This window comes from Sebastes umbrosus, chromosome 12 (genome assembly GCF_015220745.1).
Source record: "Sebastes umbrosus isolate fSebUmb1 chromosome 12, fSebUmb1.pri, whole genome shotgun sequence".
Classification (NCBI taxonomy): Eukaryota; Metazoa; Chordata; class Actinopteri; order Perciformes; family Sebastidae; genus Sebastes; species Sebastes umbrosus.
In genome coordinates, this window is record NC_051280.1 from 26,069,077 (window position 1) to 26,093,917 (window position 24,841).

At 39.5% G+C, this 24,841-nt stretch overlaps 2 protein-coding genes across 4 annotated transcripts in view; both read right to left on the reverse strand.

The window, feature by feature from the left end:
- Positions 1 to 4,394: 4,394 nt before the first annotated feature.
- Positions 4,395 to 12,044, reverse strand: anxa13l (annexin A13, like). 2 transcript variants are annotated; one of them, XM_037787249.1, is made up of 11 exons: positions 11,887 to 12,044; positions 10,182 to 10,257; positions 8,566 to 8,660; positions 8,309 to 8,476; positions 7,691 to 7,724; positions 7,273 to 7,352; positions 6,610 to 6,678; positions 5,499 to 5,600; positions 5,339 to 5,414; positions 5,130 to 5,242; positions 4,395 to 5,023 (listed from the first exon to the last, which is right to left on the reverse strand). In XM_037787249.1, the coding sequence occupies exons 1-11, from the start codon at positions 11,899 to 11,901 to the stop codon at positions 4,904 to 4,906; spliced, it is 948 nt and encodes a 315-aa protein (XP_037643177.1). In that variant the 5' UTR covers positions 11,902 to 12,044; the 3' UTR covers positions 4,395 to 4,903. The 2 variants fall into 2 exon arrangements, with proteins under 2 accessions (XP_037643177.1, XP_037643176.1); XM_037787248.1 differs by having other exon boundaries at positions 8,309 to 8,479.
- Positions 12,045 to 15,341: 3,297 nt separating this feature from the next.
- LOC119498394 (probable G-protein coupled receptor 158) overlaps positions 15,342 to 24,841 on the reverse strand; it is a 71,964-nt gene continuing 62,464 nt past the window's right edge. For both annotated transcript variants that reach the window (XM_037787246.1, XM_037787247.1), the window contains exons 10-14: positions 24,652 to 24,757; positions 21,358 to 21,504; positions 20,987 to 21,230; positions 19,780 to 20,336; positions 15,342 to 18,419 (exon numbers count right to left, since the gene is read on the reverse strand). In XM_037787246.1, coding sequence (XP_037643174.1) covers positions 17,445 to 18,419; positions 19,780 to 20,336; positions 20,987 to 21,230; positions 21,358 to 21,504; positions 24,652 to 24,757 — 2,029 coding nt within the window. In that variant the 3' untranslated portion in view covers positions 15,342 to 17,444. The remainder of the gene's footprint in view (positions 18,420 to 19,779; positions 20,337 to 20,986; positions 21,231 to 21,357; positions 21,505 to 24,651; positions 24,758 to 24,841) is intronic.

Sequence of the window (24,841 nt, forward strand, 5' to 3'; positions counted from 1 at the left end):
TCGGAAACATTTTATTTATTTAGTTAATTATTTAAACTGCCTGGCAGTCCGCAACTGGACAGTCTGAAGAGCCGCAACACATTTTGGGGCGGTTGAGTATGTCCAGTAAACTTGTGCTAATCTTGTAGGCCTAAACATCCGGGCATTTATCTCGTACACAAAATCCTCAATTTTACATCTAAGTATGAATAGTATGTTAGTAGCACTATGTGATTTTGAACATAATCTTGCATGTACTAATCCCATCAGGAGCTTTTCCTCACAGTTAGAAACGTGGAGACTGAATTGATTCATGTTTGCTCTTGGCAGAAGCTGCCAGGTGTTTCCTATTACACATCAAAGAACAGAGGTCCTTTATTGTGAATTTAAACAGTTGAAATTATATTAGCTGGGTAGTTAACCTCCTAATGGTCTTCCTACGCACGCCCACCGACAACCCCATCTCACTCCCAGTGAACCGCTGCTCTGCTTTGGCACAAGATCAAAAAGCATATTACGATCCGGGGCATATGTTCTATGAAAACCAGTAGACCAGTTGATGTTATTGTTACAGCCTTTGAAGTTATGACCCCCGGGTTAGTGTGTGCTATAGATTATTCAATAAATCATGACTGTTAGGGGATTAGTGCCATTAATATGCGGGTTTGTGTCTTGAAGGTGCTGGAGTCTCTGGGATGAAAAGAGTGCCGACATGATCATTTCCCACTTCAGTCGTCTAATTCTCTCTAGTTCGAGGTTGCTTGACCAGACTGTTACTATGAATAAAGCATGAGCAGCACCATTATGAACTAAGCTTAAATCTTGTTCACAACCTTTGTCAGAAACGAGACGGAAGACAGTAAGCAGGCGAAAGAACGAAAGCATATCTTGAGACAAATTGAAACCACCTCCAGGCTGATGGATGAGTGGCTGGGTGAGTTATGGTGGTCTGACAATGATAAACGTTGAAGGAAAAAGGTCAGAGCCCCACAGTACAGAGAGAGGAGCTCCGTCTGGCAGCACTAGTTGCCCTTACACATTAGCACTCTGGATAATAGAGCACAGATGGAGGGAGAGACAAGCGTATGAGTGTGTTGAGTTGGTATGGGTGTGTCTTTAGGCAGTGCATATATAGGTTTGTTTGTAAGCACGTATGTTCAAAAAACAGATGTTAGTGTTTAGGTCAATTTCCACAACTTCCAAAATGCAAAAGAAATTTAATTTAATGCCATAAAACTAAATTATAACGTCTAATGTGATATATTCTAAAAGGAGAATGACAATTTAATCCACTAATCGGTGAAGTCTTGCATCATGTTACTGTACGGAGACTGTATGGAAGTTATTAGGGGATGAGGAGGGTCAGAAAAGGGGGAATGTTATTTACAGTATTTTTTTCTTTTTGCTGAAGGGAGGGGAGTCTGACTTTTTTTTCAGAGAGAGAGAGAGAGAGAGAGAGAGAGAGAGAGAGAGAGAGAGCAGGAAAGTGTCTTTTAAAGTGCCTAGATTCAGTTTCACTTTCAGATTAATTATATAAAGAAAAAAAATATTTTTATAAAATGTTTATTCATTAACATATTATGGTTAAATGTTGAGAATATAGCACATCTTAAATTCTTTATGCTTAACCACTTTTGGTTATTATTAATATTGTATTGAGTTGTAGGCTATGTTATTTTGAGATATCAGGGGGAGGGTATTGCGTTTATTTTTTATAGGGGTATTGCAGTTTTTGTCTTATTAGGGGTATTGTCGTTTTTCCTAAGGATATTGCATTTTGTTTTCTTATTCGGAGTATTGCATTTCTTTCTAAGGCTATTGCAGTTTTTTCTTATTACGGGTATTGCATTTTTTTCCTAAGGGTATTGCAGTTTTTCTAAGGGTATTGCCGTTTTTTCTTATTAGTTGTATTGCATTTCTTCTAAGAGTATTGCCGTTTTTCCCAAGGGTATTGCAATTTTTCTTATAAGGGGTTTTGCCATTTTTTCTAATGTTATTGCATTTTTTTTTATTAGGGGTATTGCATTTTTACTAAGGGTATTGCAGTTTTTTCTTATCAGGGTTTTTGCCGTTTTTTCTAATGTTATTGCCATTTTTTCTAAGGGTATTGCAGTTTTTTTTTCTTATTAGGGGTATTGCATTTTTTTTTTATAAGGGTATTGTTGTTTTTCTTAGGGTATTGTATTTTTTTTATTCGGGAAACATAAGATTCAACCCCCCTTCCTACACTAATAATTTTCCTACAATCCCTTATTTGTGTCATTAATTAGGAACATGTTGTAACAGGGTTGATTTCCTTCCAAAAACTACAAAACGACAACTATATATTTGAGATAAATGTTTCTCCAAAGGGAGTCTGACACATCATAATGTGTCCATACACTGCATGGTATCTATACTCCACACCTTTTCATGTGTGGTGCACAGAGCCGCCGTCTCAACCAGAGAGATAGGCAGGCTGCCAGAGTGTAGCATGAGGTGGACGGTGGGACTATACTGGGCCACATATGGTGCCCAGACTGTGGATATACAGGTAGCAAAAATGTGCAGAAACTTTGCCCTTGATACCAAAACAACCATTACATCAAGGAATATGAAGGGAAAGAGAGATACAGAGGGAGGAGTGGGAGAAAGAGAAGAATAAATCTGTGGGAAACAAAGTGAGAAATCGGCTGCTCGCAGTGTCAGTGCATCTGGAAGCAGTTCTCACTTGTTTTGAGCTTTTCTTCTCCTCTATCCGCTTTTAAGTATCCCAGAGATATCCCACTGTTTCTGTGCTCTGTAGTAAGTCAAAATGTTTTGGGCTGGATGATGTAAAAAAACTACTTTTCTTATGGCTTTGGATCATAGGTCACCAACATAAACATTATGGTAAACAACCCAATAAATCTCCATATTTAACATCAGAGCAAAACTCTCATAACTAATACCATAATGTTCATTAAACAGTACATTTATACAGAATATTATACAATTGATTTCAATATGATTTCATCAACTATCATGTCATTTCTTCCTGAAAAGCACAATATACAATATTCATATATTGTTGTGCAACACTGCCCTCTGCAGGATATGAAGAGAATACAACATTTTGGGTGGAGTTAAAATTTATTATTACTGCATATTGTATGTATACCACATTTTTTATGCCACTACAACAGGTTACAATGACTTCTTTCATATAATTTAGTGTATTAATTTGCTATATGACAATACAACTGTATATCTTAGTCATATACATTACTGTAATATTGAGTTTAAATAGAATTAGTTTAGATATAATTCCATACATGGATGCAGACTGAGTGTCTATTATCAGATTGTACTACAAGGGGTACAGAGCATGTCTTTTTTTTCCATCTAATGATCTTAAATGCACAATCATCTCAAAGTTTTACACAATTATTATGTATGACTATAACTGTAGTAAATTTTAAATGTTGTAAATTTAATGAGAACATGAATCTGTCTAATAAAGTGTGTGAATGTGAGCGGCAGCATGTTAGCTCTGACTAAAAATAAGACTTCAAACCGTCTGAGTTAAAAATCCCACGTAACATTTGAGGGACGCGACTACAAAAACCCAACACTGCGTACTTAAAAAGACTTCAGGCTTTTGATATCAGGGTAATAATATACTCATTTATAATTAATTCTCTAGTGTGTCAGAGATCAAACGTGATAATTCGGCACTTAAGTGTTGCAGCGAAAAAGGAAATTGCATCGCTATCGTCTTATGAAAGGCATCTTTGAGGCAAATAGTAGTTGAGTTAATGGATGATGAGAGTGAGGTGACAAAGAAGAGGCCACATCGTTTATGTTTATGCAGCAGAAGCAGCCACTTAATGTTTACAGCTCTGAGATGAAATGGTGAACTACATCTGAAATATAAAAAGACTGTAAAGCTGCTGATTGTGAATAAAGAACTGGACTAACACTATTTTATTTGGATAAATACATTAACATGATGCTCGGCTGCACAAGTTCCACAACGCTGCCATAATATTGTCAAAGGGGATAACAAACATTCAATGCACCTCTGGTGTAATGGTCTTGGCAAAACTGTATTTAAAGACTATGAATGTAAGTTTGCCATGTGTAAAACATTGTATAATATCATAATGAGTTGGTTTTTGGTCCATGCTGTAAAGAGAACTGACTGTCAGAAAGACATCCACGAGGTGAGTGAGTAAGAAACGGAGTACAAAGAAGCAGCCGATACGACTGTTATCAGGCCATGAAATAGGCTTTATCAGTCGCTATAAGCACCATAGATCTGGGTCATTAGGGGCCTACGACGCCTACTATGTTGTGAAAGTCAAAGTGAAACTGTATAGCAACACGTTCTAACGTGTAAAATTGAATGAAACGTCACGTTTTGAACAGAAACAAAAAGGATTCTTTAGGTTTAGGAAACAAAACTACAACTTCTTAAGGTTTAGGCACAAAAAACACTTAGTTAAGTTTGGGGAAAAACATTGTGTTTTTGGTTAAAATAACTATGAACACAAAGACACATTGTCAGTTTCACATGGGATGTGAACTCCGGTCTCTTGGGTGAAAACATTGTGTTCTGTGTCCCATCCATCGTCTCCAACCTATACCCCTTATGGGGTTTCACACTGTCTATACTATAGCGCCTGACTACTGCTTCTGCTCCTGTCATAATAACTACTGTCGCTAGAGGTCACTGTTATCTTCATTTATGCCTTCTTTCGATGATCTACCATGTGAATACATGATAATATTGGGTGCAGTAGGCCCGTATTGACCCACATCTATGGGGCTTATAGCGACTGATAACGCCTATTTAATAGCCTGACAACAGTCTAATCGGCTGAAAGAAGAGGAGGAAGGATGGAGAGATGAGACACTGTGTCACGTTGGTTAAATAAGGCCCGTAGGAAGAAGGTGAGACGCTTTAGTGCAGGATCTCGATGAGGAGGCGTTTGAAGTCTCCGCCGCACTCTGAATCCAGAGCATCTTTCAGGGTAACATCGTATTTCTCCAGGTACATGTCCTTCACTGTCTCCAGGTCAATCTGTGGGGTTAACAACACAACACTGCTGTCACCACAAAATCCCTTTTTCAATGGTTACTTTTGTCTCTGAATTGAACGTTTATATGGTCCTCGACATACGACTTACCTCAGAGCGGCCCACAATGACGCGAATGAGCGTGTCTTCGTCAGTGCCCGCTCCCTTCATGGCGGCATTAAGGCGTCGAGCAAAATACAGTTGCGGGTTCTTAGCACACCTGACTATAAAACACACACACACAAAGGCAGCAGGTGTTATTACAATAACTGATATTTGATTTGATATTTCATGGCTTGTGAACAATCCTGTTACAGTACCCAGAGTAATGTAGCAGTCCTTCAGAGTTCCCGTTGCTTCAGAGCTAATGGTGTCCAAAATATCTGTTCCTGAGAGCTGCAAGACAAGAAGTTAACATGAGAACTTACAATATCAACAGTGATGAGAAGCCAGATGGAAGTTTTTTAGTGCAGTCCTTACCGACTCATACATCTTAAAGGTGGCCTGAAGCTGCATGTAGTTTCTGTGCGTCAGGATGAAGGTGAAGGTGGACTCATCTGTGCCAAACCGGCCTTCTCCTGCCTGGAAGGCACAAAAAGAGGAAATAATACACCAACATTGGTGAGTAGTATTGAACCCCATCTGACAGGAACACGGTGAGCATGTTGTCATGAAAAATATAAAAAGTGGGGCTATTGCTACAAAAATAAGACTCAACTTGTATTAAACCATAATCAATTTTAAAAAAGGTATTACTGTGGCTCATTCTCATATGAAGAGGCATGTAGGAATGACTGTGAAACCTCATTAGGAAGGGAGACTACTAGCACTAGGACCCAGGAGGGACTCAGGCAAGGGGCAGAGTCTATATAAAGGCTGAGGGGAGCTCACCTGAGCTTTACTTCCTGCACTGAAACACACCTGAGAGAGCAGCTGAGGCCAGCCGTGGTTTGGTGTTTGATTTGGTAGGCTACCTTTTTAAAAAATATGTTTAAAAGCATGGTTGTAACGGGGAAATCAGACTTTTCTGTATACTTGTCAGTATGAGTCAAGTATACATATGTATACTTTAGTTAAGTATATCTCTGATAAGTACATACAAACTGAAAGTGTACTCTCTTATTTTAAGTTTAAAAGAAGTATACTAATAGCACACTTGAATAAACTTCTCCTTGGTAAGGGTTGCCATCCCTAGAGACAGCGTGGCTAAAAGAACTGACACAGGATTATTCTTATGAGAAATAAAACCTCATCATAACATGTGAGATGTGAGGAACCTGCTGATTTCCTCGCCGACTTTGCCACATTGCTGTCTCTGCACACATTTATATTTGTACGGTGTTAGCGTGAAACTTTAAAACTTAACACCTTAGTTGTGAATTTCCCCAAAAATATCCCACAATCCTGTACTGTAACAAAAAACCACAGTACAGCATTACCCACAAAAACAAGCTTTGAGATATTAAAATCTGTACTTGTGAGATTTGCCAGTCACCCTGGGCTCTCATGCTTAAACATCTAAATCTAGGATCACATTACCTCGCAAATACTGGTGTTGTATAAAGGAATTATGCAGCGTCTGGGACTGTACCTCAACCAAAGATGCGGCATCCTGTTCGGCTAAACCCTCATCCACTTCATAGCCCTCGTCTCTGCTCGCCTGTATATAGAGAGAGAGAGAGAGAGAAGAAGAGGATTCAGAGATATGGAGGGGCAGACAGGTTTAAGACGGCGGATAAGGGAGGCGATGCACGTTGAGAGAGCGAGGTAAAAGATTTATCGAGTGGAGGAAAGGTCAAAAAGATGGATTACAGAAATAATCTAAGGCATTTAATGGGATAACAATCATCTGTTACACATCAGAGGGGAATACTTGAAGGCCTCTTCTGGGTAGACGTCGTTGTAAAACATGAGTCACACTGTGTTTGTCTTTTCCTTTCTGCGGGAAGGAAGAGAGCGAGGGGAAGCACAAATGGGTGGGAGCGCTGGAAAAGCTGGCATGGAGGCGGACGCATGCCGATCATGTGATGTGTGACAAATATCCCAGTGGGCGAACGGAGAACAATTCTGCGAGCCATCATCAAAGGAAGAAAAGTGGTATTCTTCTTCTCTTTATGGCTTCCATTCAGACTCAACACTTCCACCTAATTGTGCTTGAAAACGTGGTGACTCTTTTTTTCTTTGTGTACTGCTACTCCCTTTGTACCTATCAATGCTAGAAGTATTGTTCACGGCTAAAATAATGAGACTTTACCTGCAGCAGTGACGTCAGCAGGTTCCTCACGTCTCCGCTGGTGTCACCCTCAATGTCTGCCTCTAAGTCACGCTCAAGCACTGTAAGGTAAGAGGCAAAAACTTTGGTATTCTGTACAACATCAACATATATAAAGTAGATTTAAGTCTAAACAGAACATTGCTATAAGATGTTTTGCAATAAGGGAAATTTGACCCAGACAAGGATAAAACGTGGCTGTATTTGTGTCGAGCGAGTGAGGAAAACATGGCTCATAACTCCAGTGATTCACTCCTAAAACCGACACACCCACCACATTATGACAAATATAAAACTTGGTATGTATCTGTTCCACATGCTGGTTACATTATCACTCTTTCCAGTATGAGAGGGACATCAGTTTGTTAACTGTCTATACTCGGCGTGGAAAAAAACTCACCCTGGGCATAAGTGTCCTTGTAGCTCATGATGTCCTGTTAGAAGTTAAAGAAAGATGAGATTCAGTCAGCTGCTGATATTAAAGCTGCTCTTATCTATATTTTGAAATGGATCTGTAATATGAAAGGGGTCACTTGTAGGGACAAACCCACAGAGAACTAGAAGGGCTCTTGGGAGTAAGCAGACCTCCGCCCAAGGCCAAATGAGGCCAGAAAATCTTACAAATTTGATAACAAAAGTGAAAAAAGAATTGTGTATCCGCCCCGTGATCCGCTCCAAGTTTTAATGTGCTCATCCTTGGTCCATGCTACACCCTTCCACCAAGTTTCATGAAAATTGGGCCCGTAGTTTTTCTGTAATCCTGCTGACAAACAGACAAACCAAACTGAAAATATAACCTCCTTGGCAAAGGTAATTATCCCCCAAACTCTACAGTTGAGCTCAGTGGGATGTTTTAGCGGCTTTCCCTAACCCTAACCCTAAAATGGAGCCGATATCATAATTTGATCTTAGAGAGGACAGACTCCCCAGTAAATAAAGCATGTCACTGATAATCCTAAGAATTTTATTTTATTATGTATAACCTGCAGTTAAAAAAACAGTGCAAATAGAAACATACCTGATTGGTGGCTGTGCACAGGATCTCTACCAGCACGTCTTCATCCGTGCCCGCCCCCTTCATGGCCTTCCTCAGCTCCTTGGCGAAGTAAATATTAGGAGCCTCGAGCATGGCCACAATGGCATTCTCAAAACTACCTGTCAGCTCCTTCTTCAGGACCTCCTCCAACTCCTGAGCAGAAACAGAATTAACTGCATGTACATGTGTGGGCGCATGCAAGAGAAAGAGGGGGAGAGGAAGTGTAGCCAGGTACTTACGTCATCGTACTTCTCGAAGTAGGCCTGCTTGATCTCCACTCGCTGAGCTGCAGAGCGATTGGCGAGGATGTGAGTAATGGCCTCTTCATCAGTGCCTGGAGAATAGACCGCAGCACTCACACACATTAGGGTTGACATCCTTCAAATACAATGAAACCATCATAGCAATATTTCACTATTACTAGACACTCAAGGCAGTCTAGGAGTCTCGTCACTCAACCTGGACAGGCCTTTCATTAAAATAGCTGCTGCCAGGCGGACATGTTTCTGTTAAAATGGGGTAAAATTGCTGTTTTTATGAGTTGAAAATTATGTTAAAGGTCTCATATCGTGCTCATTTTCAGGTTCATACTTGTATTTTGTGTTTCTACTAGAACCTGTTTACATGCTGTAATGTTCAAAAAACACTTTATTTTCCTCGTACTGTCTGCCTGAAAATACCTGAAACGCTCCGTTTTAGTGCATTTCAACAGAATTGCAACGGAATTGCATTGCTAGGCAACAGTTTGGGTCCATGTTTACTTCCTGTCAGCTGATGTTATTTACATCCACTGCAACAGGATATGAACTGGGACACATTTAGAATGTTTGTTTAAAACCGTGTAATGGTCTAAATATTGTATATTTGTGACATCACAAATGGAAAGAAATCCTAACGGCTTGTTTCAAACGCACATTTCTGAAAACAGGCTGTGTGTATTTCTCCATATATTGAGCATTTTAATAGTTTAACAGTATTCATATAGCACATAAACCTGCTTTATAATGTAAAAAAAACTGAAAATCGCACTTTTTACAATATGAGACCTTTTTAATGTTCTATTCACAATTAACCTCATGTAATATAGTGCACTGACAGTAATGTGCATGATGAGGTCACTTAAAACATAGAAGTTCTGTCATAATTACTTGTTTATTTACATAATTGTGACATTTCATTTGATCAGCTGGGTAACTCCTGTAGCTGCAATGACAGTTGTAAATAAAACAGAACTGACTAAATAAGGAGGAAGTATTGCCAATATGTTAATAACACAATACTGCTGGTATATACAGTAGCATCTCCCAGTGACGTATTGCCATAAAATGCTCTGCATGGTGTCTGGTATCAGTCTGCAAACTTTAATCTTCTATTAAACTTAAAAATTATAATGATATTATTTTTGTTCAACTTTGATTACGTCCACTAAAAGTGCTTGTAATATAATTAGCAAGTAACCTATTTGAAATTTCTTTAGAATTACTGCCAAATTACCCCAATATTTACCTCAAAATGTATCGAAAATTACTTTATTACAAGCATTATTTAATAATTATATGCTGAATAGCATATAATGGTTAAAATATGGCCCTTAGGCTTGAGAAGCAGACATGGAAATAAAGCATATCAATTAACTTTGTATTCTTTTCCTGTAAATGTATTAAATAAATTTGGAGAAATAGCAGAATATAATTATTAAATAATGTTTATAATAAAGTAATTTTTTATCAATTTTGAGGTAAATATTGGGGTAAATTTAGCAGTAATTCCAAAGACATTTCAAACAGGTTACTTCCATGAAATTGCAGACCTGTAAAATGAAGTGGTACCAAAAACTCTTATACTGTTCACTTACCAAAACCTTTACATGCTTTTCTGATCGCCTTGATGTCAGCTGTGACATCAAAGTCTTCATATGGTACTAAGGTGGGCTGGAGAATAAAAAAATGTCAGAATCAATGAAAATATATGAATCAAACAAACATATAAAAACTACACAGGATCCTATTATGCCTATTATGTCATCCATATGTTGGATACTGTATATCATGGCGCTTTAAGGTTTGTTACAAACTGTAGAGCCCTCACTCATCACTGTATATTTACTCCAAAGTAAATTGGCCGGCTCTGTCAATACGTCAGCTTAGCCATTGGTATGTTGTTATCTAAAAGGTCATTCTGGGTAGACTCCCCTGTTATTTATTTATCTGTCTTTCTAACCAGAAAGAATGGCAATTAAGGGTTACGGTGTCAGGACACTATGCTTATGACTGTTCCCAGAGTTCGGACTGAGTTGGGGAAAAGAAGGCCTTTATGTTTTCTGCACCATCTGCATGGAATAGAGTGCAAAATGAACTTAAACGCCAGGACCCTAGTCACTCTAAATGGATTTAAAGGCATGGTGAAATCTATAGAAACAGACTCTATCGATACTTGTTTTGATTGAAATAGGATTATATGGCATCCCTGCACGTTTACAGAATGACATCTTTGAGCTGATCTATTGTTTTTGTTAATGTGTGTGTATGAAACTGTTTGTACTGTTTGCCATTCTAGGCCAGGTCGCTCTTGAAAAAGATACTGATAAACTGTACATTCAAAGCAACTTGCAAGTAGACCTAATGCAGGATAAAACTGATGTAAAATGTATAATTGTATAACAAAAAACTACCAGTATGAAGCTAAAATCATAAAGCTCTCCACTCAAACAGATGAAAGAGAGAGGTAGTTTTAGAGGTAGGTATTGTTTTTTAATGTGTGTGTGTGAAACTGTTTGTACTGCTGCCATTCTTGGCCAGGTCGCTCTTGCAAAAAAGAGATTTTAATCTCAATGGGTCTAAACCTGGTTAAATAAAAGTTAATGAATTGTAAAAATGACTGATATACTGTTCATTCAAAGCAACTTGAAAGTAGGCCTCATGCAGAATAAAACTGGTAAAATGTATAATTGTATAACAAAAACTGCCAGTATGAAGCTACAATCATAATGCCCTCCACTCAGACAGATGAAAGAGAGAAGTAGTGGAGGTTTCATCATATTACAGTACATCCAGGCTGGTTTCTCCCGCAGGAAAAGGGCGCAGCCTGCAGTGTGTGATCGCTGAGTCATGAGGCAGCAGCAGCAGTAGTCTACAGTCTCTCCTCTCCCTCTGCTCTTCCTCTCCTCTCCTCTTCCTCTCCTCTCCCGGCCCCCAGTTTAACACAATGCGGCCTTATTGATCAGCGTTTCACAGAAATTCCTCCCTGCTGCTGCTGCCTCCTCTTCGGCCTGGCAGGACTCTGCTCCCTCTGCTCTACATTAACTGCGCAACTTCTGCTTCTCAGTACTCTATTATTAACACACAAGGTCTAGTTTACCATTATAAACATATAATAATCTTAAATGACACTTTAGAGATCTTGTTCCTGTTGATTTATAGTCTTTTATCCTATTGCATCACTGCCAACTCGACTTTTCAGAGCTGTAAAAGTGGCTGATTTAGTAAATCCACCCATTGCAGTTACATTGAGCTGATGTTATTTTTGGTTATTAAGTTGTTAAGAAATCCATGTTTTCTTACCTGCACGTTGCCCATGTTGTTCCAGACGGCTCTGTCCGTTGTTATAAAGTGAAATAAGGAAAGCAGTGATGTGTTGTGATGCTGTGCTGCTGCTCTGTAGTTGATGTGTGATGCGTGTCAACTCGGTCGGTTGTAGCTGAAAAGGACACAGCCCTGTCCTGCTGCAGCGATGACGTCACTGCCGCTCATTAATCTAGTAGGGTGGAGTATAGTGGTGGTGATGGGGAGGGGGAGAAAAACAATAATTAACTCAGTGATGTAAACATCAACTAGTTCTTAGACTCGTTTTAAGTGTGGGTTTATAAATAATTTTTTGTTACTGGTACCCAAGTAACTAATTTACTCAGGTACTGTTCTTAATTAAAGCTGCAGTGGGTATAAATTGAAGCAAATATGATTTTAAAAAAAGTTATTTTTATAAAACGGTTACTATATCTATTTTTATTTTTATTATTTTATTTATTTGCACATATATAAAACTGTACAAAATCCAGTCAATGAAAAAAAAAAAAAAAAGTGTCAGGACAGGTCAAGAAGCCACAGGCTTATACAAAGGACATCCCCCCAACCTCAGGAGAGAAAAAAACAATAACAAAAAAAGGAAGAAAGATCTAAACTAACATAATTTTAAAAATACAACAAAAGTTAAACAACAACAAGAAGTACACAAAATATGCAGAAAAACCTGACCAAACAGTGGAAAACAATCCAATAAAAACAATGAAATACAAAAAACAGTACAGAAAAAAAGAAAATATATCTAAACATATCAAAAGATAATTAGACAAATATCCTGACAGTAGTGCATGAGACAGGTAATCTAAAAAAAAAACAAAACATGTGCCTCTGTGTCCTTCAGTGTCACGATTTCACAGACTGGAGGAAAACAACCAATCGGAGCCGAGCTGGAGCCTTGCCGTCTCTGAGCAGCTGTCAATCACTCGTGAACTCGGATCAAACGGTCAAACTAGGCAGCGCTGACCAAATATCAGAATTAATATTCTGTTACTGTAATGCCTATTTCTTGCCTCAAATGTTTTCAGAAACATCTTGTAGTGTACTGTTTAGCTGTAAAATGAGAAAGTTTGTGACCCGGCAGCCATGTTGAGATCAGTTGAGGAAATACCAAGCACCGCCCACCAGCCGGAGCAAACTTTCTAATTTTACAGCTAAACAGTACACTACAAGATGTTTCTGAAAACATTTCAAGGAGAGAAATGGGTATTACAGTAACAGAATATTGATTCATATTTGATCAGCGCTGCCTAGTTTGACTGTTTGATCTGAATTCACGAGTGATTGACAGCTGCCTCCGTTTAATGAACAGCCAATAGGAACGCTCTCTCTCTTTGAAATGACCTGTGATTGGCCAAAATTTCCCATCACGAGCTGGATTTTTTAAAGCCTGAAATCAGAGCCATGAGGAGGTGCAAAAGTCTAAATTTCTCTCAGAACACTTGAATTACAACATGCTGAAAGGTTACTATGGAATTTTTGCACAATGATGCCAAAAACTTTCTGCTTACTGCAGGTTTAAGTAGGCTGCAATTCTTAACTTGATTAATTCCATATACTTCAATCTGCTCAACTACGTTTACTTTTTTATCGACAACCACATGGAAAATCTAAAGTTTACATACAAAATGAGCACCTTATAAAATATGATGATTTGTTAGGCTATAGATTAAACTACCCAGTAACAGAAGCATATACAGTATAAAGAAGTTAAGATTAGCTCAACCTCAATCAGCTAAAACCTTAAAACGCTACTTACACCTTATTACACTACTAATTATAATTATCAGTAAATCATTTTAAATTAAATTATGAAAGCATGACTTGTAATGAGTGTTGAGTATTTTTAAAGTGTGGTAATGCTGTTTTTCTTGAAGTGAAATATCTCAGAGTAAACTAAACTAATTCTACACAAAGTCATAATTACACTGAATACATTCACACAATGAGTTTACTCACAGTCTCATTATTATGCCTCTAATTTGAGTGGTAGCAGAAGTATTCAGATCTTTTCTTATATAATGCCACAATGTAATAGTGTTTGGAAGTTGTATGTATGCATTGCATTTTATAAAATGAACAAAAAAGCATGTTTTGTTTGAGAAATCATACTCTGAAAAGTAGCCTAACTAGTAACAACAGCTGGAAAATAAGTCTAGTGGAAAAATACAATATTTCCTATAGTATAAATTAGCATATAATACAAGTAAAAATACCTCATGTACAGTACTTGAGTAAATGTATTTAGTTACCTTCCATCACTATCTCATTCTCCACATGGCGGCAGTGTTGTACAGACAGATTAATACCTGCTACAATAGAATTTACACCTAAAATGTATTGGAAATGTGTCAGACAAAAGCAGGTATTTTAAGGTAGACAGAATGTGTTGCTTTGTATTAAAACAATACATTATTAAAGATAGATTATTTCTGAAATGTTGGTTGTAATGTTGCATGTTTTGGTGTTATGGTTATTTATATTTCTCTTGTGCATTTCTGTATCTGTATGAGAGTAAATATGGTATTTTCTAAAGTATAAGTTAGTAAACCTCAAACAAACAATGTTGAACAGAATAAAGAAATGTACAGTCATAAAGCAAACTTGGGTTTCATAGAAAGATTTAATCCAGAATTGAGAACAGGGTATTTACTGTATGTACATGCAACACAATATGAATGTACAATATAAATACTCCCGTGTGGATGCGACAACATCTTGTAACTTTTTGGAGCAACACTATACCGTATAACAAGCATACAATACATTTAGTGGGCAAGTTACAACAATCCGTTTCATACAGCCTAAAACCATCTGATAGAAAAAACCTTGTGAAAGTTAGAGAGTGGTGGGTCATGTTTATTCACTGAGCCTTTTACTTTATGGATGCTTGATGAGGTTATCTCACACAGTAAGTTCTTGATAAATACATGACAACATCTGACATCTATAGTTGAAAATCCCATGTGCTCCTAAATCCTTTTTAAAGAGGACCTATTATGCTTATTTTCAGGTGCATACTTGTATTTTGGGTTTCTACTAGAACATGTTTACATGCTTTAATGTTAAAAAAAAAAGCTTTTCTCATACCGGCTGTGCTGCAGCACTTCTTTTCACCCTCTGTCTGAAACGCTCTGTTTAAGCTCTTGCCCCGCCCCATCCCGAAAAGACTAGTCTGCTCTGATTGGTCAGCTGGCCCGCACTGTTGTGATTGATCAACTGATCTAAACTCTTTGGACTCTGTTCCAGCTCCGCTCTAACTAGCTTTGTTTGAGGGCGTGCCGAACTAGCTGTGAGGCAGGTATTATGCAAATGTGTTACTTGGCAACATCACAACGTTACGGAAGAAAAGGCGGGACTTCAGTCAAGGCATTTCAGACAGTTCAGGAGCAGTGTTTCTGTGGGGGAGAGCAACTCCCTTTAACATGGACTTTGGGCTTTGTAATTTTGCAGATCTTTTAACATGCACACAAAAATAAATAACACACGAAAAGGAAGGGAAAACGCACAAAAGCATAATAGGTCCTCTTTAAGTATTTCATAATATATGTAATGATTTTTTTATGCCTTCTGGTGAATTTGAGTGTATCATTACTCCTGTAATTTCACTGTCATGCACACACAGCCGTAATGAAGCTGAACTGACTACCGTGTGTGACTGTGTTTCATTAGGTGTCATTGGTGGGTGGCTGATCACAGGACAGAAAGGCAGACTGTTGTTGTTGGAGATGACGTTGAAGTGGTAAATTACTCATCTTCTGTTCAGCGAGAAAGTGGCAAAAAAAAAGCTTTGGCCATGCATAGCTTGTCGTGGTTTTAGCGATTGAATATGTGCAAAGATTTGAAGGAAGGTGCATTCAGGCAGATGTAAAATGGACAGCTAAGGGACAGAAAAAAATGCATTATTCACATCATCCACCCTCGTCAGGCTTGGTTTTGGTCCTTGAAAGACTTCATCGCATTACTTTCGACATGTGGAAATACTACAGCCTCTTTTGAGACGGAACATCCAGGGCATCGAGTCAACAGTAAACAAATATCAACAGAAGGGAGAGCCTCATGGATATTTTAGTACTGCGCAACTGTAACTGCAAGCCAATTGAAGTATATATGTACATTATTGATAGCAATGCACATCATGTCAAAAGCATCATGTGGTACATAAGGAGACAAATACCATCAGCAACAACATCAAAAGTTCCCCTGTCATAGATGACTTAACCAATAAACATTTAGTTATTGGATGCTTGATAGTTTGCCACATGCAATGGCTTTCTTTTTTATTTTTTAGAAAAATACATACTGTTTATTGAGTACTTTTACTGAAACATACAGTTTTTCTCATTTTAAAATGAAGCTTTACTACAACCCATTGTTATTCCCATGTTTCACTAATCAAACAAATCATTTTCGTGCCATGAATTATGTATTTGGCCTAAAGCTAAGGCATCACAGCTGTGTCTGGGGCTTTGGTCCTGCTTCTTAGAGCTCATATCCTATTTTTTCCTTAGGACTTTTTTCTCCTGCCGCCTGCTTGTTTTCATCATCAGCATCTGATGCAGTGAAGTCTTCACTGGCTTACTGCGTAACGTAGAATATCATCAGCGTAACGCAGTAAGCATCCACTGGCTTATTGCGTAACGTAGAATATCTTCAGCGTAACGCAGTAAGTCTGCACTGGCTTACTACGTAAAATAGAATATCATCAGCGTAGCGTAGTAAGTCTTCAATGGCTTACTGCATGACGTAGAGTACCATCAGCGTAACACAGTAAGTCTCCACTGCCTTACTGCGTAACGTAGAATATCATCAGCGTAATGCAGTAAGCCTCCATTGGTATATTGCATAATGTAGAATATCATCCGCATAACACAGTAAGCATCTATTGGCTTACTTCGTAATGTAGAATATCATCAGCGTAGTGCAGTATGTCTCTAATGGCTTACTGCGTAACGTAGAATATCATCAGCGTAGCGCAGTATGTCTCCAATGGCTTACTGTGTAACGTAGAATATCATCAGCATAACGAAGTAAGTCTCCACTGGCTTATTGCGTAACGTAGAATATCATCAGCGTAGCGCAGTATGTCTCCAATGGCTTACTGTGTAACGTAGAATATCATCAGCGTAACAGGAGAAACAAGAAGATTCTTAGGTGAAGTATTTACTTTGTTTGTGAAAAATGATTGTTTGGTAAAATACAGGTATGATTCATTTACAAATCATGTGATGAAACATACATACAATGTAAGTTTGACAAATGTGCAAGCAAAAGTGCGGACTAAAAATTTCTCTTAAGTGACTTCAAGGTTGCATTCACTGCAATGTACAATGACATGTTTGCTATTTAGCAAGTAGTTATGTTGCATCAATGGACAGCGGATTAAATGTTCTTCTCCTCGCAAAATCTTTTTCTTTTAGCTTAGGTCACCTTGAGAAAAAACGTTCTTATCAAATGCAACGTTATATCTTTATCGTTCGGTAGCTTTGTCCTCTGTGCTGTCAGTCTGTGAATACAAAAGAATACAATCATCACACCAGTCATCATGCCCTCCCCCCAGAGTCGTGCTCCTGAAAGTCCCAGGGGCATACATCAGCCACCTTTGCCCCGCTGATGGCTGCAGGTTTGTAACTAGTACTCAAAGAGCTTTCTTTCTTCTTCTCTGGTAATTTTTTAGTCTGAGCAAAGCTGCTGTGTGAGGGCTCGGTCTCCCGAGAGAAAACCTCTGCCCGTCTGATCTCCACCGCCTCTGGGTCTCTGGTGGAGCTCCTCCGCCGCTCAGAAAGTGGCCCGCTGCACTCCGACGACTGGCTAACACGTCTCCTCTCCGACGCCGGCTTGCTGGAGGAGCTCCGCCTTTCTCTGCTCTTCTCTCTTGGTTTCTCCTTCTCGGCTTTGTGGTTGGACGAGCAGGAGCCTTTCCGTTTCTTCTTGTGTGTGGTGGGGCTGTTGCAGATCTTCTCCTGCTTAGGCGAAGGTGGGCTGGTGTAGTCCCACGGGCAGATCTCTACCATCAGGGAGGGAGGCTGCAAAAGGCTCCCAGTGGACTTGGAGTGGTCTGAGTGGAGCCCCTTGGGTTTCCCGTCGGTGGGCGTGACGCTTTTCTTACGCCTGATCCTGTCTGGGGAGAGGGAATCTGAATCTCCTCCCTGCATGGGCTGCTCATCAAATTCCCAGGGACAGACGTCTGGCTTAAGAGGGAGAGGTGACCTTGGCGGTCGAGATTTCCGTGTCTCCCTGCCTTCCTCCCTTTCTCCTCCTTTATCTTTGGAGCGGCGCCTGTTGGAAGGGGACTGACCTGCTTTCGGCCTCTGCTGGGACCGGCTACCTTTGCTGACTCCAGAGCTGCTGCTGCCTCTCCGGCCGGTCGTGGTTTCTTCAGGAGCAATGGAAACATGTTTCTGGGTCTTTGCTTCAGAGGGAGTCTGAGGTTCTTCCATCTCCCAGGGACAAACCTCGGACACGTCATAAAGGTTCCTACCGGTCTCGGAGCAAATGGACGGCTGGCTGCCACTTACCTGTTAAAATCAAGCAATAAAAAATCCACCCAGTAAGTCAACTGCTGTATTAATCAAATTATTAGAGAGCTAAATAGGGCTGCAACTATCAATTATTTCCATTATCAAATATTTTTATATTATATACAGTATACTGTATATATTAGGGCTGTCAAAGTTAGCACTTTAACGCGACAAATTTCTTTAATGCATTAACGCAATCAATCTTTCTGAGGTTATAGCGGGCTAAGTTTTAAAGCTAGAGTGAAGATACTGGCAGACACTTGCACTAAATTTTGTCGATGGGCAAAAAACAAAAGTTATGACAAAAAAAAACTTAATTCAAGATCCATTTGCTAAATTTTTCAAGCGCTTTCAATTGCATTTCAAGGTCTTCGTCTGAGGATATATTTTCTCAGTTGTCATGGAGATGTCTTAGTTGTATTCACATGACCAAAATCACGTCAAATTTGTCACGTGAGTCGAGAGAACGGGTGGTCGTATATGGGCGTATATGCCCGTCGAGAAGGATTTTTGAAGTTTCGCCAATGTAGTGTTGACCACAGCTGCTGCATGTGATATCATACACCACTTCAGTCTTCCTGCCTTTAGGGTGTACCAGCAGAGATCTTTGGGTGTTAAACAGTTTGTGGTAAGTGCTGACGTCCTATAACTTAAAGCTGCTATAATCAATATTTGTATATTGGCAATGGATCAAAGACTATGTGCATGTGAAATAGCTCACTCAGACAGATATACCACCCAACTCTACAGTTCTCCTCAACTCAAAAGAGCGTTTTAGCTTCTTTTATCTCATTGTTTTTAATGCTTTAGTTCAATCTCTTATCAGTGTTGCTTCCAGCAGCAGGCAGCTGTTTTCACTTAAAAAGGTCTGATGAACTGACTGTACATTACTTTCCCAGCATCAAATGGCAGACAAAGTTGGCAACTAGCTGGTGAACATAATGGAGAATTTAGCAGCTGAAAGGCCAGATGCTTCCCGCAGATGTTTGTTGAGACCAAAAACAGTGCTTAAAGGACGGTATATTGGACTTTCATTAACAATCAATCTCTCTATCCTCCCCCTCCACACTAATAAGATGTTCTGCTCTGTGTACGGGGGTCTCCATCCTCTGAGATGATAATGACATTTCTGGAAAAAGCTCGTAAGTGGAGGTTGAGATTTTGAGTTAAGAACTATTTCCAAGGTAAAAAATTTATATTTGCTGGAAACACAGAAGGTTTAGTATTTTTCCATAAATTACGTTTTCATACATTTTCTGTAATTGTTTACTAAACTGAACATTTCAGCACTAGACCTAAATAACACTTTTCATAAATTAATCAATTTAGATTTGAAATGTTAATCTGTAAAAAGTACCTGTTGTTTCATGATGCCCATCTTCAAGGGAGTCTTGGAGTACTCCACTGACTGGCTGATGATCATCTTGGGGTAATGCTCAGGGGTCTCATCCACCTCAGACAGCATCCTGTCCTCCTGTCCCTTCAGACCCTTCTTACTGGTGTCCTCCACGCTCTGCGTCTTGTTGGCCAGCCCCGGCATCTTCTCCTTGGCACTCGCAATCACGCTCAGAGACTTCTGCATGATGGAGGTCCGCAGGTGGATGGGTTTCTTCTCGTGCGTCAAGTTGTGAGCGCTGGCTGATTTCCAGAACAGCGGAACGGACTCAGTGGACTCGGCTGGTTCCATTCTCGGTGGGGTCGCGGACGGTTCCAGCTGCTTCTTGGTATGTTTCCGGCCAATCAGGGAACCCAGAAGAGATCCTTCCCCACCGCCTCCGACAGGAGTCATTTTGTCTCCTGCAGTCGAGCCAGTTTGGCTTGCGGTTTCTTCGTCCTGGTCACAAACGTGGTCATAGCTGAGTGACTTCTTCAAACCCATGACTTTGTTCTTCAGGGAGTCATCCCGAGGTTTGCCTGGGGGAAAATTAAAAACCATAAAATGGCATCAAAGTTTACTGATATGACTTAGTTCCTCACATTTTAAAATTAAGTATAATTTACAAGTTTGTTCACTTTTAGACACGTTAGCAGTGTGGCTCTAGGGATCATAGACTGTAAATAAAGATGGACGACTTGACAGCTTCTTAAAAGTGAAGCCAAAACATCTTGATCGCCCCCTGGTGGCCGGCTGCAGTATAGGTCATAAATCTCACTCCCTCCATGTTAGTGGATGGGACATGGGCCAAACGAAAAAGTCAAAGTACACGTCAAATAAATTTTTCCCAAAAATGGTTTCGATCATTTTAGGTAGTTCTTATCACGCTGATGTATGTTCAAGTGTTCATTTGGTTTTAATGAGTCATTTGATGCTATAAAAGGGGGGTGAAACGTCATGATTGACAGCAGCTCTGAGTGATCACGGATCCGGAGGCTCGAAAATTGTGGAAGAGAGGAGATGTAACTTTAACTTTCCATAACAGCTAGGGGGCTCACGCTAGCAACCAGGCGACCAGGGGGCAATCCAGATGTTTTGGCCTCACTTTTGGGGAGCTGTCAAGTCGTCCATCTTTATACAGTATTTACAGTCTATGGCCCAGATTAAACAGGCGGAGCCATGATCTCACCATGGTGACTCGGCTCAAATGGGTTTCTCCTCAGGGTGCTGCGGTTGCTGCCGTGTTCGCTGCCGTCTTCGCGGCTGCACTGCCGGTGTATGTGCATGGTCTCTGGGATCTCTGTTATCCGTTTCATCAGGGAGCGACCCAGGCCTTTCTTGGAGTTGCGCTTCTTTTGGAGGTGAGGGTTGTTGGCGAGCATCTTCTTACATTTGTAGATTTCCAGCTGGGCGTACAGCTTCTTCAGCTCATCCTGAAAAAAAGGAACAAGACTGTAAATATTAGGCAGCGTTCGAATAATTACATTGCTACGGATTGGTTCATATTTTCATGATCAACTTCCATGAATCATCTTGCCATGATTCTAAATGCTACTTTACCCGTATATCCTCAGGGTCCAGACTGTGCTCACTCCAGGCCGAGGTGATGCTGTTGTTGAGGTAAGAGCCAGACCTCCCCATGTCCAGCTCCTCCTCGTAAGCCTCGGTGGCAATATCATCCCGGGCCTGAGTCCCTTTAGACAGGAACTAAGACAGATGGAGAGCAAGGTTAAATAATGGCATCACTAAGACTGCTGGAAGGGTGGGAGAAAAGATGTCATTATTGGAAATGTAGTTTCTCAAACAATATTACTCTGGCCTATAGGACACCTCTGATTAGATTTATTGTGACAGAATAAATATGTTGGCTAAAGGGGTCATCGGAGGTGAAAAACATTTTCCCACAGCAAAATGTTTACTGATATAGATCTTATGTGAGGAAAAGTTACTTTCCTGCCCTCGATGGATTTTGTTAAACTTAAAGAAATGACGAGTGCACACTAAAGGAGATTTGTATTTTTCTGTATTATTTATTTAATATAGTATTGATTAGTGCATTCATTAATTACCACTAAATACATGTTTAACTCTGAATTAAAGTTTTCTTAATTCAAGTTTATCTCCATTTGTTGACTGTTGGAGCAAACAAGGTCAAACCCAACAATATCAACAGGTTTAAATTTTAAAGGGATTTGGCGGCGTCTAGTGGTGTGGTTGCAGATTGCAACCAACCGAGTACCCCTCCGCTCACTCCTTCCTTTCCAAGACTGTGGTAACGTTACCTCGTTTCACAAGCTTGTTGGAAAACTACGGTGGCCTACAGGTAACGTGAATGGCTCTCTCTAGAGCCAGTGTTTGGTTTGTCCGTTCTGGGCTATTGTAGAAACATTGCGGAGCAACATGGCCGACTCCGTGAAGAGGACCCTCTCCCTATGTAGATATGAAGGGCTCATTCTAAACTAATGAAAACACAAAGATTCTTAGTTTCAGGTGATTATACACTAATGAAAACATAGTTATGAATATTATATTCCATTTCTGCTAATAGATCCCCCGAAATGTTACACACTGTTCTTTTAATGGAGCTGAAATCACAATTAAAAGCTGGGTTAACACATTCAAATATATGTTACTCTGTTTAATTAAAATGTTTATTGCAATTGTTTTTTCTTTAGTCCAATGCATCTATGCAAATTGTGCTTAACAAATTCAAATTTATGCAGCTCGGCACTAATCTCCTCCTTCCTAAGTAGAGAAACAACGGGTGAGATGAGGTTGAATTATTACAATAACACATTAAATTGAGAAGAGAGACTGATCTGTAATGATCTGTTTGATTTTGACTTATCACGGCCAAATTATTCCTCTTTGCTCAAATAACAAACGTGGGAACGCAGAGAAACCAAATATTTAGCCCAGATTCGGGAACAGACGCTGTGTAAGATGAACATCCTCCCATTGTGCTTAATTATCAGCATACTCTACTGACTTGCACGTCTGAGGTGCCTAATTAAGAAACAATGAAGGAACAGAGAGCGCCGATGGTGTATTGCATTTCTTACACAGCAGGAGAATTAAATGTTTTCCATCAGACTTGAGAGATTGCGCATAAAGACACCCGCGGGAGTGCTCAGCTAAATTACAGTAACCACTAACGCAGTTTGAATGAGTTTAAGGTAATGGCTGCGAATGTGCCTGTGAGCATCTGTGTGTGTGTGTGTTCTACATCGCTAATATCAAATGAACTTCAGATGATTAATGGACTGTTGTGTACACAAGCTACAGTACAGCAGTAGCCATTATGGAAATCTCTCTGTATTAATGTAAACTCCATTACAATTGCAGGATTTTCCAAAAAAACGCTCTTATTAGAAAGAAAAGTACGACTTCTGCTGCTTCTCCTCTACAGATTAGTTTCCCAATAAAGTAATGAAAATACATGACCTCTATGGGATTAAATTTGTGCCTTAATTCTGAGCAAGCAAAGACACATTTTGAGCAGAGAACAAAATATGTTTTGTAAGTACAGAAATTATATTTTGTAGCCGAGAGAAATGATTACTCATTTGCCCTCATGTCCCCTGCTCTTTGCACTCTCAAGCTCATGGACACTTGTTTGCTCACAGTCTGCTTTGTGGATTATAGCAATCATTCAAATGAATGTATCCAACGTTTGTTTGCTTAAATAAAATCACTCTTTGCATGATGATACTTTCTCTACAAAATCTATTTTATGCGATTGCAAAAAAATTCTTAAGCACAAATGTAGTTCTCTAAAAAGCTCAAGATCATGACTTTATGTGACGTTTTTAACAAGGACTTTAGTGGTAGAGCCCTGAAGTTTGCCTCTGTTAATTAAGAGTAAAGTAACAGCGGTGTTGGAAGAAATACTCGTATCCTTTACTTAAAGGTGCAGTGTGTAGGATGTGGCGGCATCTATTGGTGAGCTTGCAGATTGCAACAAACTGAAACTTCTCTCGTGTGCAAATCGTGTTGGAGAACTACGTTGGCCAACGAAAAAACGTGAATGTCCCTATCTAGAGTCTGTGTTTTGTTCGTCCGTTCTGGGCTACTGTAGAAACATGGCGGTCGGCTCCGTGAAGAGGCCCTGCTCCGTATGTAGATATAAACGAAAACACAACGATTCTTATTTTCAGGTGATTATACACTAAAGAAAACATACTTATTAATATCATATTCCATTTTCATAGATCCCCCTAAATGCTACACACTGGTTCTTTGAGTACAACAATGCAAAAAAATACTCCCTTGCAAGTAAAAGTCCTGCATTCAAAATCCAGGTAAAAATACAAAAGTAGTATCAGCAAAACATACCTACAATACTAAAAGTAAAAGTACTCGTTCTGCTGTAAAATGGCCTTTGTGACTGATATATTATTATGTATTAACTTATTGGTTTGTAAGTATAATTTTACTGTTGCAGCTTATTGAGTTGGAGCCAGTTAATCTACTTTAGATACAGTTGGGTAGTTTTGTCCAGTGGTTTCCAACACAGCAGTCGGGCCCCTCCTAAGGCTCACAAGATAAAACTGAGGGGTTGTTCGATGACTAATGGAGTAGAAGAACAAACATTTTTTTTTTTATTCTATGTTTTATATTTGATATCTGTATTTTTTAGTAGTAACTCGTAAATATATCTGTCAAATAAATGTAGTTGAGTAAGAAGTACAATATTTGTACAAGTATAAAATAACATAAAATTGATATAGTCGAGTACAAATACCTCCACATTTTACTGAAATACAGTTCTTGAGTAAATCTACTCCGTTACTTCAAACCACTGACACTGACAGCCCAGTAAACTAATAACCGTCATGGTTCATGGCGCGTTACCTTTGGAAGGAGCAGCAGTCCCAGAGTCACGGTCACAGTCAGATGAGTGTGAGCAAAGAACAGCATGAGCATCCAGTCAGGGTGCAGCCCCGGCACCAGAGTGAACCTGCAGGAAAACATCAACAGGAGACATTCGGTTCAGTCACCAGCACTTTATCAAAGTTAATATTTGAAAGCCAGTTGAACAGAG